At 51.9% G+C, this 19,529-nt stretch overlaps 1 protein-coding gene across 1 annotated transcript; it reads left to right on the top strand.

Annotated features, from left to right (window-relative positions):
- Positions 1-2,871: 2,871 nt before the first annotated feature.
- Positions 2,872-18,313, top strand: LOC103300939 (cytochrome P450 4F3-like). Its single transcript, XM_008157868.3, has 13 exons — positions 2,872-2,926; positions 3,376-3,574; positions 7,799-7,943; positions 9,566-9,619; positions 9,712-9,839; positions 11,615-11,736; positions 12,443-12,713; positions 13,051-13,117; positions 13,308-13,437; positions 17,041-17,174; positions 17,258-17,322; positions 17,444-17,526; positions 17,678-18,313. Exons 2-13 carry the CDS (start codon positions 3,377-3,379, stop codon positions 17,922-17,924), a joined length of 1,644 nt encoding a protein of 547 aa, XP_008156090.2. The 5' UTR covers positions 2,872-2,926; position 3,376; the 3' UTR covers positions 17,925-18,313.
- Positions 18,314-19,529: the final 1,216 nt, after the last annotated feature.

The raw sequence follows: 19,529 nt of genomic DNA, 5'->3' as shown, positions 1-19,529 counted from the left end.
AGCCAGAAGATGCTCCTCCAACATAACTCGCTCACATGGCTGGCAATTTGGTGCTGGCTGTTGGCTGGGGTCCTCAGTTCCTGCTAACGCAGGGCCTCTCTGTGGGGCTGCTTGGGCTTCCTCGTAACATGGCAGCTGTGTACAGCAGGGTGTGTTGGAAGCCACCCATTGTCCTCACTAGCAGAGAGGTGTGGACAAGGAACCCGGAGGGCTGGTTAACCTTGAAGGCTCTGAAAGGTCAGAGCCAACCACCCACTGTTTAGTTGAGACAATGGTAGCTAAAGCAACTTTCACCTTTTAGTTTTATGTAAATCCTTACTGATCAGCTATTATTGGAATTGTCTGCCTAAGGGCTATGGGTGTATCCCAAAACCTGAATAAAAGGGACCCCAAGGCCGGAGCAAAGCAAAGTCCTTCCCCTTGAGTTGGGCTCCCGCCTGGCCCCCAATATTCCCAAATTTATACTTTCTTGTCTAGTCTCTTTCATTTGTGTGTGGCCTCCTCCAGAGCCCGAACCCTGAACCTGAACCCTGAACCATGCGGGACGTGGGGGGACACTCGCAAGGGTGTATTCCAAGGGGCCTGGAGGGAAGCTTCAAGTCTTCTCATAATCTAGACTCCAAGTCCCTGAAGTCAGTGAGGACAGCTCAGGTTCCAGGAGAGAGGAAGTAGATTGACCTCTATGTCAGCCAGGGTTCTCCAGAGAAACAGAACTACTAGCACAGATGTCCATTAGTCATCTATGTACCTATCCATTCATTATGTACCCATCACCCATCTATTATCCATCGCTATCATCTGTTACTTATCTACCTCGTCTATCAGTCATCTCTGTATATAGCATGAAATGTGTCCTGTGAGCAAAGATGGTGTCAGCTGCCAGTCGTCTTCAAGGCCATCACTGGCATGACACCCCCGGCATCACATACTATTGGTTAAGCAACCCAGGCCGGTCCCGGTTCAAGGAGAAGGCAAATGAACTCCTTTTCCTGGGGACAATGGCAAAAAGTTTGCAGTCATCACCTTGGTGGGTCTGAGATGCTGCATTTCCAAGATGCTGCATGTGATATCCAGGCTGCTGGGCTGAGGACCGCATTCTGAGTTCTTAGAGTGCATGGCTGCTAAGTCCTATTCTTCCCTATATCCTATATAATAGCTTATATAATAAAGAGGTAATATGCAAATTGACCATCACTCCAACACACAAGATGGCCGCCCCCATGTGGTAAAAAATGGCCACCACAAGATGGCCAGCAGGGGAGGGCAGTTGTGGGCGATCAGGCCTGCAGGGGAGGGTAGTTGGGGGGGGACCAGGGTGCAGGGGAGGGCAGTTGGGGGGGACCAGGCCTGCAGGGGAGGGCAGTTCGGGGTGACCAGGCCTGCAGGGGAGGGTAGTTGTGGGCGATCAGGCCTGCAGGGGAGGGCAGTTGGGGGTAACCAGGCCTGCAGGGGAGGGCAGTAGGGGGTGACCAGGCCTGCAGAGGAGGGCAGTTAGGGGCAATCGCGTTGGCAGGGGAGCAGTTAGGCATTGATCAGCCTGGCAGGCAGAAGCTATTAGGGGCAATCAGACAGGCAGGCAGGCAGGCAAGTGGTTGGGAGCCAGCAGTCCTGGATTGTGAGAGAGGTCCCAGATTGGAGAGGGTGCAGGCTGGGCTGAGGGACAGGCCCCCCCGCCCCCCCCCCTCCCGCCCCCCATGCACCAATTTCATGCACCTGGCCTCTAGTAGTTAATAAAACCGACTGTGTGCCAGGATTCACTTTCTCCTGAGCCATCAAGCCGAATGACTTTGTTGTGTGGCTGGTACAAGTTACCACACCTCTCAGGACCTTTGATTCTTCTTTTTCTCCTGCTGCTCCCCAGACCTGTCTGGCCAGCCCTGCTGCCTCTCATCCACCCTGGCCCTGCCCTTCACTCTTCTCCAGATGGGCCTGTCAGCAGGTGGCTCCTCCCAGCGGAGGAGGAGGAGAATCTAGGGCAGTGTGCCTCACCTGCTGCGGGCTCCAGAGCTGGATCATGTAGGACTGGAAGGAATGAGGTGGTGTGTGTGTTTGGATGTTTCCCCAACATCCTGTCAGTTGCAGGAGGAAAGTCTGTCCCAATCTTTTCACTCAGCTGCATCCTTCAAATTCACCCTCATTTTGGAGCCTGACCATGGGGAAACTTCCTAGGGGCTGAGACCCCTTCACGGGCTGTGACCCCTCTCCGGCTCTCACCCCACGGGAAGGCTAAACCCCAAAGGGGCCAGCACAGCTTGCAGTGAGAGCCAGAGCGAGACAGTAGTCACGGAGGGTCTCCCACTTCTGCCCTCTCCCGTCTGGACCCTCTTCTCATGGCCCCACAGACCTACCCCACTTGCCTCCAGGTGCCCTCTTCCCAAAGGGCCCTTCTACCCTTGAATCTGATGGGCGAGTCCCCAGCCAGGCGGTTTCTTTGTTCCTCTTCCCAGCAGGCAGGTGCCGGCTCAGGCCCTGGGCTGCTTGGAGGTAGGACTGCGTGCCCTGGAGGAGCCAGGGAGATGTTTAGGACAAGACTCACCTGGCAACTAAACAATCAAGTTCAGGTTTTACCTGCTGAACCCTGGACTTGAAAGGGTAGAAGAGGAAGTAAACGTGGGGGGCTGAGGGTCACCTTTGTCTACAGTGTAGACTCTACACCCAAACCTGCCCCTCACCCCACTCACTGGAGGTGCTGAGTCCTGAGGTTCCAGCACTCACTCCCTGTGACATTGAGCTGGCTTCTCTCTGGACCCAGCTGGCTCTGGCTTTAAGTTTTGGGTGACTGCCACCAGGGAGGAAACAGCTAGGCACACAGGCATTGGCTGACTCAGCCAAGCCCAGCCTCCCAGAGTTCAGAGGTCGGCCAGGGACAAAGTCCGCCCAGGAGGAGGGTGAGGAGATCGAGTAGGACTAAGTGCTCCAGCAGAAGGTACTAGGCTGAGGCTGACGGGCCTGAGAGCCCTTGGCCTGGGGCGGGGAGGGGCGCTGGTCACTGCAATCTGGGCTCCTGGGAGCAAGCTGGTTTCCTTGTAACTGGAGCCGCCCTGGCAACCTTCCACAGGCTAATTCTTGTTGGGCGTTTCTTCATTAGTCTTTCTCTTTCTCTTTCTCCCTTCCCCTTTCTCTGTCTGACTCCCCCCTGTCTCTCTCCCTCTCTGTCTCTCTCTCTCCCTCTTTCTGCCTCTCTCTCCCTTTCCCCGACCTTCTCCCTCTGAATTTCCCTGGGTGTCCCTTCCCTCCTGAGCCCCCATGCCCTGCCATCTGCCCCTAACCCTTACACCCTGGGCCCTCTCCCTCTGTGAGCGGGTCTCTGCCTCTGAGCTCCCCATTACGGCCCCGTCCTGGGCCTCAGGAGCTCACCCGCTGCCTGCCCTGCAGGATGCTGCAGCTGAGCCAGTCCTGGCTGGGACTGGGGCCCCTGGCAGCCTCCCCGTGGCTGCTCCTGCTGCTGCTGGGAGCCTCCTGGCTCCTGGCCCGCTTCCTGGCCTGGACCTACAGCATCTATGACAACTCTCTTCGCCTCCGCTGTTTCCCGCAGCCCCCAAAGCGGAACTGGTTTTGGGGTCACCTGGGCATGGTGAGTGTGGGCATTAGGACAAGTCTGGGGTATCAGGGTAGATGTATAACCTATGAGTTTGGGCTCTTGGTATAAGATATAAAAGAATTTAGACCAGGGACACTCGTAAAAGCAAAGACAGATTTATTGGGGGAGGAAGAGAACACAGAGATAAGGTCCCAGGTTCTGCACCCTAAATGTGGGGCTTAGGGGCTTTAGGGCTTGAGAACACAGACATTTCTGGGTCAACCAATCAGGGAGCAGGTTAGCAGGCTTTTCCTTTACTGAAACACTGATATCCAGGTATATGTCAGTGAAGCGAAGCATTCTGGGATTGTGCAGCACTTATTATGGGATGTAGGAAGGGACTTTCCAACCGGGGATTGAGCTTGTCCCTGTGGTTGGTAGCTTGGCTTTAGATCTGAAAGACAAACTTAAAAGAAGTCAGGGTAGTTCCCGGACCATTTTTTATAATTACCTAGTGGTAACTGCCGAGATTCTGGTAGGGCTTGCCCCGGTGGAGCAATTTTGGGGAACATTTTATTCTGCCGTTTCAGATGGACTCCCAGAAGGTTGGGAATGGGGCTCAGAGGTTGGGCTGGGGTCTAGGACAGCAGAGAAGTGAGGGAGCCCTCTTTCCTCATTCCCCACCAGGCTCATTTCTTTCCTCGGTGTACTCCATGTCCCCAAAGCTTTCCTTTTCTTACCCTTCCTCACCCCACGCCCCCTTCTGCTTGTCTGTCCCCATCAGTGCTCCTCTGAGGGGCTCTCAGGGTGGACTGCACAGAGCCAGGCCTCCTGGTGTCCCACAGTCTCCACTGCTGGACCTGGGGTCTCCTCAAGGTCCCGCTCGCTGCCTGGCTCATCTCTGTTGGCCTCAGGCCAGTGTCTGCTCCTCTCTTGACCTCTGCTTCCCCAAAGGAATTAACTATGACCTCTGCCATCTCTTCCCTTCCCCCTCTCCCCCCTCCCCCCAGGGCACAGCTGGGCATGAGAAGAGGTGTGGGCAGTCTCTCCTCCTCCCCTTCCTCAGGCACTTTGCTTATCTTGGCTCCCACTCCCCAGGTATATCAATGGGCCCCATTGCCCAACTTAGATCAAAGTTGACCATGTCACCTTTCAGAAGGAATCCTTATGGCCAGCTTCCTGGGATGGGGCTCCTGGCCCCCTTCCCCATTCCTAGCCTTTTCCCCAGAGGCCCTTTGTCCAGGCTGCATCCACCCCCTATTGCCACAATCACACTTTGGACTCTGTCCTCACTGGTCAAGGCACTATCTCCAAAGCCACTGCTCTGAGTGTTGCATCCTCTGACCATAACCCCCTCTTCCTTCCAGCGTCTTTCTTCTTCTCCATCTTTGAGGCCACCAGGATGTCCCTTCCACGTCCCAGCCCAACAGCTTCCTTCGGACGCCACTTCCTTGGGCACATTTAGCTTTGGTTCCATCCTTTGCACATGGGCTGCAGTCTCTCGCCAATTGAAGTTTCCATCCTGACTCTTTGGACAACCTCTGCCTGCTTGAGCTCATTCCCACATCCTCCAATCTTTCTCCACCATGATGCTAGAGGAGGCCATGAAACTGGACAAAAGGGTGTCCGCTAAGCTCCCACTCACCTCCAGTGCGATCCAACCTGCACAAAACCTCCCGTCTGCATGCGCTTCTGTCTCCTCCTGGACAAAGACTTGTCTTGCCTCCTTTCTTCCTCCATTTCCCCACTCGATCCTCACCTGCTCTAGTCTGGTCCACGCTTACCAGGCTCCTCTGAGATGAATGTGAACTCCAGGCCCCTAAATCCCGTCTCATTCACCTCCAAGCAACTCTGACCTTGCTGCCTGCTCCGTCATCTTGCAAACTCCCTTTTCTCTTGGTTGTAGCACAAGTCCCTGCCCTAGTCCTCACCTCCACGCGACTCCTCTATCTCCAGTCCCGGCTCCTCCTTCATTCTACCTTTCCATGTGGGGATTCACCCAGAGTCCTAACCCCTCCTCTCTCTCCCAAGGCCACCTCCTTCCCAAGGGCTTCACATCTTGAGGAGACCATCAGTTCCCTGCATAAGTGAGTTCCAAGTTCACATTTCTCCTGAGTCGGAGGCTCTATGCCCAGCCCCTTCATTTCCTCCTCATATGGTGGGGATGTCTCATAAAGTCCTCATGTCACCACGTTGGAATCTGAAATCACGGCTCCATCCCCAATCCTAATCCCCACCCTGGGTGTAGTTCATCGTTCAGTTATCCACATCCCATACTTTAGGGTCCCCTGGCCCTTCTCTCCTCTCACCTACACATCACACCTGGCTGTGTGTCCCCACAGCCTTTCCTCAGTCTGTCCCCTGTCTGAATCCTCCTGCCACCCCTGGCTCCATCCACCATCATCCTTCCCTGGAAGCCTCACCCTGCTCCCTCTCTGATCTCTCATTTGGCTTTTGTTTACTATCATCCTCTCTCTCTTTAACCTTGAAGAGATTTTTCTGAAATTGAGTTTAGATCATGCCTCTTCTTGGCTAAAAACTGATGACTGCCTATCACTCTGAAGATAAAGAATAAATGTTGCCTGCCCTCGCCAGCCCCACCCACACTCCGAGGACACTCAGAGCTCCTGCTTTAGCGCCTCAATGAGCCTAGCCATTCCTACCCCAGGGCCTTTGCTCATGCTGCTCTTTTGACTGGAAGCACGTCTTTTCTTGTGGTTGCCTGGTCGATTCCTCCCATTTTCAGCTCAAATGTAACTTCCTTCTAGAAACCGTCCTTGACCCCCAGACCTTGACTTCTGACTTGGCCTTGCTCACATGTAAACAGTTAATGGTCCAATTATTTGTTTCTTATTCATCTCCCCCATTAGATAGTGTCACTGGGGGTAGACACAAGATCTGTAGTGCCCATGCCAGGAACTGATATACAGTGGGCACTCAATAAATATTTGATGACGTCACGGTGGAGGCCATGTGCTAGGCCTGGATGAACTTGCAGTCACCTTTCTTGGTTATCCAAGGCTGAAGGGATGCGCGACCAACTCCTCTCCTCCCCCACTTCCCCCCAGCTTATCACAGAACAGGATGTCCTAAGCTCTTCACAGAACAGAAGGTCCCAAGCTCATCATGACGGTTGGGTGAGATTCTGGGTCTTAGAATGATCTTAGGGAGCCCTGGAGGCAGTGGGAATGTTATAAAGTTTCCGCAGTTCTGACTCCCCCTCCAAGGGCTTGGATGTGGAGGATGGCCGTGGGCACTCTTCCCTCTTCCAGTCCCTCAGCTGGTGAGTGGAGTCGCTTCCTCTCTGGAGCGATCTTATCAAGTGCCTCATCAAGTCCTTGGAGAGCAGGGAACAGGTCCACAGTGAAAACAGCTTATGTCACCTGCCTGGAGCCCCGGGGACTTGGTCAGCTCTGATGGGGCATTCCATTCGGAGGGACTGGAGCGGTCACCTCACCAGGAGGTGATCCACCCTCCAATTCTCCATCTGTTTCTCCTCATCTCCATATCCTGCATGCCCCCCCCTCCCCCAGTGCCCTCAGAATCAATCCCTGCCTCTACCCACTCTTGATGCCCTGCTTGATCTGCTCTCTGTTCCACCTTTTATTTTTTTTAAAATATATTTTATTGATTTTTTTACAGAGAGGAAGGGAGAGGGATAGAGAGCTAGAAACATCGATGAGAGAGAAACATCGATCAGCTGCCTCCTGCACGCCCCCTACTGGGGATGAGCCTGCAACCCAGGCATGTGCCCTTGACCGGAATCGAACCTGGGACCCTTCAGTCCACAGGCCAACGCTCCATCCACTGAGCCAAACCAGTTAGGGCTGTTTCACCTTTTCTTTGCTTCTCATACATTTCACTTTAGCTGCACGGAACTCCTTCTTGCTGCTCATAGCCAGGTGCTGTCTCTCTCACCTCCAGTCTTTTGAGTGGGCTATCTCTTTCTATCTATGTATCTATCTATGTATCTATGTATCTATCTATCTATCTATCTATCATCTATCTTCTATTTATCTCATATATCTATCTACTTATTTATCTCCTAAAGAAACAGAGAGATAAAGAGAATGAGGGAACAGGGAGAGGCATGTAGATAGACAAGCACACAAAAAGACCTGAGACCAACAAAGAGAAGCTGACTTAGTGAGGTGGAGACAGGTGCAGACCAATAATCCAGGCAGAAGGAGTTAAGGAGTGAGTAGGGTATGGTGAGTAGGGCAGTTGTTGCATCTGAGGCCCCCTGTCAGGCCTTGCCTCATCCCCATCCATTCCCAGGTGAAGAGCAATGAGGAGGGCTTGCGGCTGATTGAGGAACTGGGCCACTACTTCCGTGACGTCCACCTCTGGTGGATGGGGCCTTTCTACCCTGTCCTGCGGCTCGTTCACCCTAAGTTTGTGGCCCCCCTGCTCCAGGCCCCAGGTATCTCTCCCAGGAGCCCCCAACCCTAGCCTCTCCCTTGCCTCTGCTCCCAGCCCTTCCCACCCCTGGACAGGCCAGGTTGAGCAGGAGAATGGGCAATGTTGACAGAGTCATGACTGTGACACTAACCAGTTGGGTGACTCTGGGAAGGTCCCTGACTCTCTCTAGTTGACAAAGTCTCTTTCAGTCTTGAGTGGCAGAAACTCAACATTGTAGGTCTGAGTAAAGAAAGGGGAGCTATTGACTGGAAAGCTCAGCGAGAGTTGTCTTCAGGTATGGCTGGATCCAGGTCTTCAAACAATGCCATTGGAAATCTGTCTTCATCTCATAGTTCTGTGTTCTTCTGTGCCGGAGCTCAACTGCCCTGGAAAAGTGAGCTTATTCCCAGGAAAGATTGCAGGATTCTTTAAGTTGGCCTGGCTTGGGTCCCAGGGACCAATCCCTCATCTAATCACTCTGACTTGATTGCTAAGGCTCAGAGTCATATGCTTAGCTCTGGAGTGGAGGATGGGTTGGCATGGCCACCCTCCTAATTACTTGGATTGAGAGTGGAGGAGGATTGGGGTCCTGGTTCCAGGAGAAGGGGATGGACACTGGACAGGCAGGTACCAGATGTCCATCCACTAGCAACTTTCATAGGTGGGCATTTTCTGGGTGAAGAATCAGCCTCAGAGAGGCATAGTGACTTCTCAAGACCACAGAGCATGCTGAAGCTTTCCTCTGAGCCCTGTATGTTTTCAGCTGCCCTAGCTGCCTCTGATGGGAGGAACCCTAAGCTAGAAGGTGATTTGGGACTGGAAGATCAATGGCCAGACTATTGTGGGGGAAGATCCACCAGACCCCAGGTTGGTGACCTGTGTCTGGTTGGCCCTGGGGGGCTGGTCTAGAGGGAGTAGTGGCAGTTCTTCATGGTGAGTGGAGCTCAGTATCTGGGAGGGGCAGTGTCCTCTAGTCCCTTTAAGACAGAGGATCCCCTGACTTAAGCACTTAATGCTGCATATAAGGTAGAGGAGAATGCTGAGAAAGTCTGGGTCAGACCTGAGTCATGTCTGAGACATTAATGGGACCACATTTAAGTCCTAACTGGGGCCTGTTTGTGGGACATACTGAGGTCATGTCAGGTTGTCTTTGGATCCATGTCAGAGCATGCTGTATTATGTCAGGGCATGCCATCCATGTTGGAGTCATGTCAGGATATGTTAAAACATGTTTGAGCCATGTCAGATGTCCTAAGAGGTGTCAGAGAGTGCTGGGGCAGACAGGGTGTCCTAGGTCCCTGTAAAGGCATTTTGTAGAGTGCTGGACTGTGCTAGGGTGTGTAGAACATGTTGGATCATGTAGGATCCATGTTAAGGTGCGTTGAAGCATGTTGTGCCATGTTGTGGTGAGTGTAAGCATTTAGGACTGTGTCTTTGGGCTCTGCCTTTGCTCTGCTCTGTGTTGCAGCCTGGTCTGGTCCTCCCGTGGCTCCCCACTCTCACCATTTCCTCTGCCCTTGTCCCATTTCTGCCATGATGGGTTTGGAGGGGGAATGCAGACCCCTGGTTCTTAGCCTCCTCCCCTTACTCAAAGTCCCTCTCCTTCCCCTCTCCATTGCTCCTGATGGTCCTCATTCATGTCAGCTGCCGTCGCACCCAAGGACATGGTCTTCTATAGCTTCATGAAGCCCTGGCTGGGTGAGTAACTGAGGGTGGAGCAGGTTGGGGACACCCTTGGGGGACCAGGAGAAGGTCCTACCTTGCCCACTCCCCGTGGCTGCCTCTGCTAGGGGATGGGCTTCTGCTGAGTGCTGGTGACAAGTGGAGCCACCACCGCCGCCTGCTGACCCCCGCCTTCCACTTTGAAATCTTGAAGCCCTATATGAAGATTTTCAACAAGAGCACAGACATCATGCACGTGAGTTCCTTAACCCCAGGGACCCAGCTGGAGCCTTGGAAAAGGAGGAGTGGCCTCAGGCTTATGTGGTCTGGAGTCCCTGCTGTATTGGATGGCTAGGGGGCCATTGCATTTCCTCTCCAAGCCTCAGTTTCCTCATTTGTACACTCGAGATAACAACCCCTTTTTAATGGTGGTCAAAATGATGTCATGGAATCATGTTCCTGGCACTAGTGCTCAGAAAGGCTTTAGTATCCAGTCTGCTCATTGAAGCCCTCTAAATTCAAGATGGTAATGATAAAGATTGAATAGTAGCTTTTTTTTTTTTTTTTTTTTTTGCGTAACATACCACCTTAAAACTCATGGATTTGAAAAAAAAATTTGTTATTGCTCATGAGATGATGGGTCAGTTGAGTAGTTCTTCTTGTCTGAGCCGGAATCACACAGTGTCTGTGGTCATGGCTGGGTTCAGTAGACAGCTCTGCTGATCCAGGCTCAGCTCTGTCACATGTTTGGGGCTTAACTTGCTGTTGGCTGGTCTAGGATGGCATTTGCCTTTCATTTTCTAGTAGGCTAGCTCACTAGAGACTACATTCCAAGAGAACAAGCAGAAACATGAAGTACTTCTTGAAGCCTAATTTTAGAATCAGCACACCATCATTTCCATCTTCTTTTTAAAAATTTTTAAAAAATATATTTTATTGATTTTTTTACAGAGAGGAAGGGAGAGGGAGAGAGAGTTAGAAACATTGATGAGAGAGAAACATCGATCAGCTGCCTCCTGCACACTTCCTCCTGGGGATGTGCCCGCAACCCAGGTACATGCCCTTGACCGGAATCGAACCTGGGACCCTTCAGTCCGCAGGCCAACACTCTATCCACTGAGCCAACCAGTCAGGGCCATTTCCATCTTCTTCTGTTGGCTGAAGCAAGTCCCACATCCAGCTCAGATTCAAGAGGTTCTCCCTCCGAATGGAAGAACTGCAGTGTCTCATTGCAAAGGATGAAGATAGAGGGAGGGACAAAGAATTGGAAACTCTTTTTGCAGTCACCTACCCACTATGATAATGATGAAGATGATATTGGTAGCTAACAGTTACTTCACACTTACTGAATACCAAAAATGATGAGCCAATTCCATTGCATATGTTGTATAATTTAATTTTAACAACCATACGAGGTAGAGATGATTATTATGACCACTTTACAGGTGATGAAACAGAAGGTTAGAGAGATTAGGGAGTTGCCCAAATTCACAAAGCTATCAAGTGAGCTATGAGTGGTGGATCAAGAATTTTAAGCTAGCCCGGCTGGGCTCAGTGGTTGAGCGTCGACTTATGAACCAGGAGGTCCCAGTTCGATTCCCGGTCAGGGCACATGCCTGGGTTGTGGGCTTGATCCCCAGTGTTGGGTGTGCAGGAGGCAGCTGATCAATGATTCTCTCATCATTGATGTTTCTATCTCCCTCTCCCTTCCTCTCTGAAATCAAATATATATATATATATATATATATAAATATATATATATATATAATTTTAAGCTGATTTGTCTGACACAAAAACAGGTTATCTTAAGTTTACTGAAGATTTGACAGGTGGAGCCTAGAGAAGGACAATGATCTTGAACCCAAGTATCCTGACTCCCAGCCATGGGGTCACTCCTACTCAAGCCTGGTCCTCCCTGGGGATGGGTGCCTGGGGCAGAGGACCAAGAGGAAGGGTCTGGGGACTCCATCCAAGTGGTTGGGTTGGGGAAAGGCTCAGGGAAACCTCAGCTCTATGCCCTTCTCTGTCCAGGCCAAGTGGAAGCGCCTGGCCTCAGAGGGCAGCATCCGTCTGGACATGTTTGAGCACATCAGCCTCATGACCCTGGACAGTCTGCAGAAATGTGTCTTCAGTTTTGACAGCAATTGCCAGGAGTGAGTCTCTTCCCAGAGCCTGGGAGCATGAGCCACGGGCCCAAGGGAGTAGGTGGAGGGGGATACTGACCAGGGCAATCATAAGGGCCTTCCTGGAGGAGGTGGGTCAGAACTGGACATTGAAGGATAAGGCTGGGGAAAGAAAAAGAGCAATCCCTTCAGGTAGGTAGAACCATTTGATAAAGGCCAGGGGTCTGGAATGAGCAGCGTGTGTGAAACAGTGAGGAGACATCTTGGAAATGAGGTTGGAGGGCAGGGGCTGGATCTTAATGACATTCAAAAGTTAGGCAAATAGGTATGAACTTTATATATCTTGAGATATCCAGGGATCCGTGGGAGGTGTTTGAACAGATGAGAGTTGTGGTCAAAGCTGAGCTTAGACATCTGACTCTAGAGATGGTTGACTGTTCTGTAGACACAGGATGCAAGGAGACCATGGACAGGAGAACGAAGCTTGGTGGAGAAAATGGGGCATATCTGAGAGAAACCGGAATGGGCAGGGCCAGATGTTGCATCGGAAGAGAGGAGATGAGCATGATTCCTAAGCTTTGCCTTGGGGTCTAGGACACGAGGCAGCTCATAGAGATAGAAGCGTGTTGGGAAGGCATCCTTTTCTGGAGTGAACGTGGTCTTGAGGTCTGGCTGGGAGGGCCTCCCGGGGTTTCATGTGTGCTAAGGAGCTGCTTTTTCTGGCCTGGTCCTGCAGGAGTCCCAGCGAATATATTGCTGCCATCTTGGAGCTCAGCGCCCTTGTGACAAAGCGGGCCCAGCAGATATTCTTGCACCTGGATTTCCTGTACTACCTCACTCCCGACGGGTGGCGCTTCCGCAGGGCTTGCGAACTGGTACACAAGTTCACGGACGCCGTCATCCGGGATCGGCGGCGCATCCTCATGAGTCAGGGTTCTCATGCCTTTCTCAAAGCCAAGGCCAAGGCCAAGACTTTGGACTTCATTGATGTGCTCCTGCTGGCCAAGGTGGGCTTCTCTGGGATCCGAATTCAAGAGGTGGAATGGACATTGACTTCAAATGTCCGATGGAAGAACTCGGACTTGAAGCAGAGGGCACGGCGGAGCCACGGAGGGTGCTTGAGGAAGGGAGGAAGGGGTTAGAGATAAGCTGTAAACATGATGGCAGAAGGCTGTCTGGAAGGAGTACACAGGAGGCAGGAGGCCCGAGAGAAAACGTGTGGGGTGTGCTGTGGAGAGGAAGAGGGACGGACCCTGCGTGGGTGATGGAGCCTCAGGGGCTATTTCAGGGTAGACACACATCCTCAGAGCCCGTGTGACTTGAGGCATCTTGCCCTTTCTCAAGGATGAAAACGGGAAGGGGCTGTCAGATGAGGACATCCGAGCTGAGGCTGATACCTTCATGTTTGAAGGTAAGGGTCCTAGTGTGGGATTCCAGCGGGGGTGGGGTCTCTCCATCCCAGGGACATGGCAGGTGGGCCCTGGTTCACCCCACCCTGCCCGATCCTCCCCACCCTCCCCGAGGGCCTTAATATGAGGGCACGGCCCACCCTCTGGTGCTGCAGTAGCCCAGAGACCCAAGCCCGTCTGACTGCCTCCCAGGCCATGACACCACAGCCAGCGGCCTCTCCTGGGTCCTGTACAACCTCGCAAGGCACCCAGAATACCAGGAGCGCTGCCGGCAGGAGGTGCAACAACTCCTGGGCGACCGTGAGCCTCAAGAGATTGAATGGTGAGTGCGGGTCCTCCTGGCCTCTTCCTGAGCCCCTCTCGTTGGCTCTGCCCCAAAGTGGGGAAGAGGGAAGACCTTTTTGTTGAGTCTGTCACTGTGTCCTCCCATTTAGTGGGAATGGAAGCAGAGTCCAGAGGCAGGGTCTGGTACCCAGCCTGGATAGCAGGGAAAAAGTTACAGGCTTTTGGGACAGAAAGATCTGAGTGTCCACATTTATTGCCCCACTAACTTGCTATGTGACTTTAATAAAATCAGTTTCCTTTTCTGAATGCTACTTTTCGCCTCTGTAATGTGTGTGTGTGTGTGTGTGTGCGTGTGTGCGTGTGTGTGCGTGTGTGTGCGTGTGTGTGAATGTCTCCCCCACAGGGCTGCTTGGAGAATTGCAACAGTGTGTAAAACAGATGCCACCCAGCAGGTGTTCAGTAGATGAACTTCTCCTCCCTTCCCTTGCATTTCTGCCTGAAGTTGCAAGACCTCAACTCCCCTTAATTTTTGCTCTTTTCTTGAATCCCCCACCTAATCGTCCATTCCAGGGATTCTCAAGAAATCTTTAGGGGTAAAAATCACCCATGTTTTCATTCAGTAAACACGTCCACACCGCCTGTCCTTTCCCAACTCAGTGCCTAGTCCCACCTGAGTCCTACCTGGGCAAGGCTGGGGCTGGGAGAAAAGCAGGTGAAACTGGGTTGTGCAACAACAAATACGAATTCACCACATCGAGTGAACAGTGGTCCCGGCCAGGGGGACAGCTTGTGCAAAGGCCAGGGCAGAAGCATGCAGGAGTGAGCCTGGCATATTGGTTGGGGGGTGGGGTAGAGGTGGCTGGATCCTTGTGACATAGAGGGACTCCTGATGAGGCTGAACTGGTAATGGGAGCCCCTCTTGGAGTGCTGTGGAAACTATGTTAAGGGTGTCCAGTGGGGTGTTACTTTAATTCTTTGGGATGTCAATGTTGGATAAAAGGTAAAAGTGGGCAGGGATGCTGCCATTAGAGTCTCATTGGTCAGGCAGCAGTAGCCACCTGCTCAGTCATTGGCTAGGGGCTGCCCAGGTCAGTGTGGCCTTGGTGTGAATGCTGCGGCAGGGCCCAGAGACCCTATAGCCTGAGGCTGTCAGCTAGCTGTTCTCCTCGCAGCTGTAAAGCAGACTCTTTCTTGAAGGGAGAGCCATGACTAACATAGGGCAATGGGGAGCCATGGGAGATGTTTGAGCAGTGGAGAGACAGGTCAGATGTGGGCCTTAGAAATATCTCTCTGCAACTCCAGGGGCAAACTGGAGGGGACGAGCCGGGCCTGGGGGTCCGGGGTCAGATTCTAGGCCAAGGGCTGAAGGATGGAAAGGAGCTATTAGACGGGACAAACATTTTTGAGGCAGTATCCTCAACCTCAAGGCTTTGCTCAGCACAGCAGTCCTGTGAGGTGGAGAAACGTTTTTCTCCCAACTTCAAAAGATTATGCACTTGGTGAAACTCAAATAGTACAAAATGGTTTATAGTGAATATAAGCCTACATCTTTTTTTTTCTCCCAGCTTTATGGAGATATAATGGACATATAACACTGTGTACTAGTAAGTTCAAGGTGTACAATGTGATGATTTATGTGTATACTAGAGGCCCAGTGCACGAATTCGTGCACCAGTGGGGTCCCTCGGCCTGGCCTGCGGGATCGGGCTGAAACCAGCTCTCTGACATCTCCTGAGGGGTCCTGGATTGTGAGAGGGTGCAGGCCAGGCCAAGGGACCCCACTGTTGCATGATCGGGGCCGGGGAGGGATGCAGGAGGTTGGCCAGCCAGGGAGAGACTGTGGGAGGTTGGCCAGCTGGGAGGGACTGAGGAAGGTCTCCAGGGTGTGTCCAGCCTGTCTCGCTCAGTCCCGATTGGCTAGACCCCAGCAGCAAGCTAGGGTGGAGCGTCTGCCCCCTGGTGGTCAGTGCATGTCATAACAAGCGGTTGAGTGGCCTTAGCATATCATTAGCATATTACTCTTTGATTGGTTGAACGGCCAGCCGGTTGACCAGACACTTAGCTTATTAGGCTTTTATTATATAGGATTGCACAATGAGTACAATAAGGTTAGTTAACATGCTCATCACCTTGTATAGGGAGTAGATGAGGATCTGGTTCATTTCATTTTCACATCATTGGTTGTCTGAGCACCTTCTATCAAACATCCGTCTGTTGCCCAGGGAATTGTGAGGCCTCCTTTACCAGGTGCTAAAATTTCGCTTATTGATTTGTGAGCTCTCTATTCTGTCCCATGGGCATTTCCTGTTCTTGCAACAATACCGCACTGGTGTTTTGTTTTGTTTTTTATTACTGCATTTTTGTGATGGATTTTAATATCTGGTAGATTGAGTTCTCTTTCTTGGATCTTTTTTTTTTTTAACATATTTTATTGATTTTTTACAGAGAAGAAGGGGAAGGGATAGAGAGTTAGAAACATCGATGAGAGAGAAACATCGATCAGCTGCCTCCTGCACACCCCCCACTGGGGATGTGCACGCAACCAAGGTCCATGCCCTTGACCGGAATCGAACCTGGGACCCTTGCAGTCCGCAGGCCAACGCTCTAGCCACTGAGCCAAACCGGTTAGGGCTCTTTCTTGGATCTTTTATTTTTAAATTCACCTAGCTCTTAATGAACTTTAATTCTTTCAAATTGGATAACATAACCAAGTTCCCCCCCAAAAAACCACAAGTAAATTTTTATCGGATTGCATGAAATATATTGATTCATTTAGATGGAATTGACACTTTCATAGTAGGTCATCCAACCTTAGAGTATGGAGTGGATCTTAGTTATTCAAATAACCTTCAAGTCCATCATAGAGAGATGTGTTTTGCTCTAAGGTAATGATATAATTTAAAAAGTTTCTTATGCAAATGTACTAATGCTTTTAAGAATACCATGTGAATGTTGTGTTTTGCTCAAAAATGGTTCTAAAAATACTAGCCTACATTGTCTTTATTATTCTTATTCTTTTTTTTGGAAAAAATATATTTCTTTATTGATTTCAGTGAGGAAGGCAGAAGGAGAGAGAGAGAAACATCAATGATTAGAGAGAATCATTGATCAGCTGCCTCCTGCACACTCCCCACTGGGAATTGAGCCCACAACCCAGGCATGTGCCCTTGGCTGAAATCGAACCTGGGACCCTTCAGTCCGCAGGCTGAGGATCTATCCACTGAACCAAGCTGGCTAGGGCTATTTTTTTTTTAAATAAATTTTCTAATTGATTTCTCAGAGAGAGGAAGGGAGAGGGGAGAGAGAGAGAGAAACATCAGTGATTAGAGAATCATTGATCAGCTGCCTCCTGCAGACCCCACACTGGGGATGGAGCCCACAACCCTGGACATGTGCCCTGACCGGGAATCGAACCGTGACCTTCTGGTTCATAGGTCAACGCTCAACCACTGAGCCTCGCCGGCTGGGCCAGCCCACATTTTCCTTAGCAACTTTTGTGATTTCGACTTTCTGATGCTTACATTTGTGGTTCACCTGGAATTTATTTTGGTCTAGGAGTGAGGTGGAGAGGGATCTCTGGGGGCAGGAGGGCTGGGGCGTCTGGTTTTGCTGTGAGTGGATAACTGTGTGGGTTCCTTAGGGACGACCTGGCCCAGCTGCCCTTCCTGACCATGTGCATCAAGGAGAGCCTGCGCTTGCACCCCCCGGTCACCGTCATCTCCCGCTGCTGCACCCAGGACGTCTTGCTTCCTGATGGCCGGGTCATCCCCAAAGGTGCTGGCCGTGACAGGGGGAGGAGGGTGGAGGACCCACCAGCGAGGGCCTGGTTCTGACTGCCCCCCTCCTCCCCCGCATAGGAAACATCTGTGTCATCAGCATCTTCGGGGTTCATCACAACCCGTCAGTCTGGCCGAACCCTGAGGTGCTGCCCCTCCCCCTTCCATCCTGGGACCTGGTGATGGGGAGGGATCCGGACCCGGGCTGGGGATGTCCGGGTGTCCCGAGAAACCCCATCCAGCAAGCCTGCCCCTCTTCGCCCCCAGGTGTACAACCCCTTCCGCTTCGACCCAGAAACACCCCAGAAGAGGTCACCTCTGGCATTTATTCCCTTCTCAGTGGGGCCCAGGTGAGGCCAGCGGCTGTCCGGGGAAGGGGAGGGGAGGGTGGCCTGTGGGTGGTGAGGTTCCCAGGCGCGGTTAGCCCCTTTTTTAACCCTGCAGGCGGAAGTGGGGTCCCGGACACCATCTGCGCCCCTCTCCCTCCCCCCTCGCCCACAGGAACTGCATCGGGCAGACGTTCGCCATGGCCGAGATGAAGGTGGTCCTGGCGCTCACGCTGCTGCGCTTCCGCGTCCTGTGCGAGGAGGCCGAGCCGCGCCGGAAGCCCGAGCTCATCCTGCGCGCCGAGGGCGGCCTTTGGCTGCGGGTGGAGCCGCTGAGCGCCGGCCCACCCAGACCCCACACACCTCCCCTTGCAGGTTCCCAGGAAAAAACCGCGCTGTCACCTCTGCCGCAGCCTCACTGAGTCTGCAGCGGGCGCCTGGGCCTGCGGGGACCCAGGGAGTGGGCGTGGCTGGGCGGAGGGGGTCTGGTGTCCCCAGCAGACCACAGGGCCCACACGAATCCCGGGTTCTGCCTGAGCCCACGCATGGACTGTATAGCGTGGGTCGTGGGGAGCCCCGGGAGGTGTTTGAGCAGGAAGGAACCAGGTTGAAGGACGGATCCAAGGGGCACATTGGGGGCCCTGAGTCACACAGGAGAACCCAACGTGACACCACACACACTGGCCACTCTGACCTCAGTTCTGATCTCCTAACATACCCAGTCCTTTCTCACCTCAGAATCATCCCCAATGGCTCTATGGTTACTCTGTTACAATGTTTACTTAAATATAACAAGCCGGATTGCCTTATCGTTTGTGCCTGGTCATTGCAATAACTGTATCTGCCATATTGTCCGTTGTTTCTGCTGATTTTCAAGCATAGGGTCAGTATTCTTGTGTGTCTAGTTATCTTTTCCTGGATAATGGCTATCATATTTGAAATAATATTTGTAGAATTTGGAGAAGGCAGCTTTCTGTGAGAAGAATCCTGGGGGGGCTCTGCTGGTGGAGGATTATGTTAAATGAGAGGCCCGGTGCACGAATTTGTGCACCAGTGGGGTCCCTCATCCTGACCTGCAGGATGGGGCCAAGACTGGCTCTCGGACATCCCTCGAGGGGTCGCAGATTGTGGGAGGGCGCAGGCCAGGCCGAGGGACCCCACGGGTGCAAGATCATGCAAGATCAGGGCGGGGAGGGATGAGGGAGGTTGGCCAGCCAGGGAGGGACCTCAGGAGGGCTCCAGGGCATGTCTGGCCTGTCTTGCTCAGTCCCGATTGGCTGGACCCCAGCAGCAAGTTAACCTACCAGTCAGAGCGTCTGCCCCCTGGTGGTCAGTGCATGTCATAGAGAGTGGTTGAGAGCCCTTAGCATATCATTAGCATATTACTCTTTGATTGGTTGAACGGATGACCATACTCTTAGCATATTAGACTTTTATTATATAGGATGAAGTTCAAGACTTCTTTTTTTTTTTTTTTTTTAAATATATTTTATTGATTTTTTACAGAGAGGAAAAGAGAGGGATAGAGAGTTAGAAACATCGATGAGAGAGAAACATCGATCAGCTGCCTCCTGCACACCCCCCACTGGGGATGTGCCCGCAACCAAGGTACATGCCCTTGACCGGAATCGAACCTGGGACCCTTGAGTCCGCAGGCCGACGCTCTATCCACTGAGCCAAACCGGTTTCGGCAGTTCAAGACTTCTATGCCCAAGGTTACTAAGGCACTTGCTGGTTCTTTCATTTCTGTCTGCTCTCACCCTAAGAGGTGTAGTTTTTTGAGGTCTCCACTATGTGAGGAGAGTCTTCTTACAATTTCCCCTTCTTATGCAATCCCAGACTTTGATTTTCTTCCCCCACCAGATAATCAAAACAGAATTTCACATTTTCCTGACGGGAAATGCTTCTAGAACAAAAGTATAATTGATGTTCATTTTTTTAAAAAAATATTTTATTGATTTTTTTACACAGAGGAAAGGAGAGGGATAGAGAGCTAGAAACATTGATGAGAAAGAAACATCGACCAG

The sequence above is a fragment of the Eptesicus fuscus genome, chromosome 6 (genome assembly GCF_027574615.1).
Source record: "Eptesicus fuscus isolate TK198812 chromosome 6, DD_ASM_mEF_20220401, whole genome shotgun sequence".
NCBI classification, from domain to species: Eukaryota; Metazoa; Chordata; class Mammalia; order Chiroptera; family Vespertilionidae; genus Eptesicus; species Eptesicus fuscus.
The sequence above is the reverse complement of the archived record's forward strand: the minus strand, read 5'-3'. Positions and strand labels throughout refer to the sequence as shown.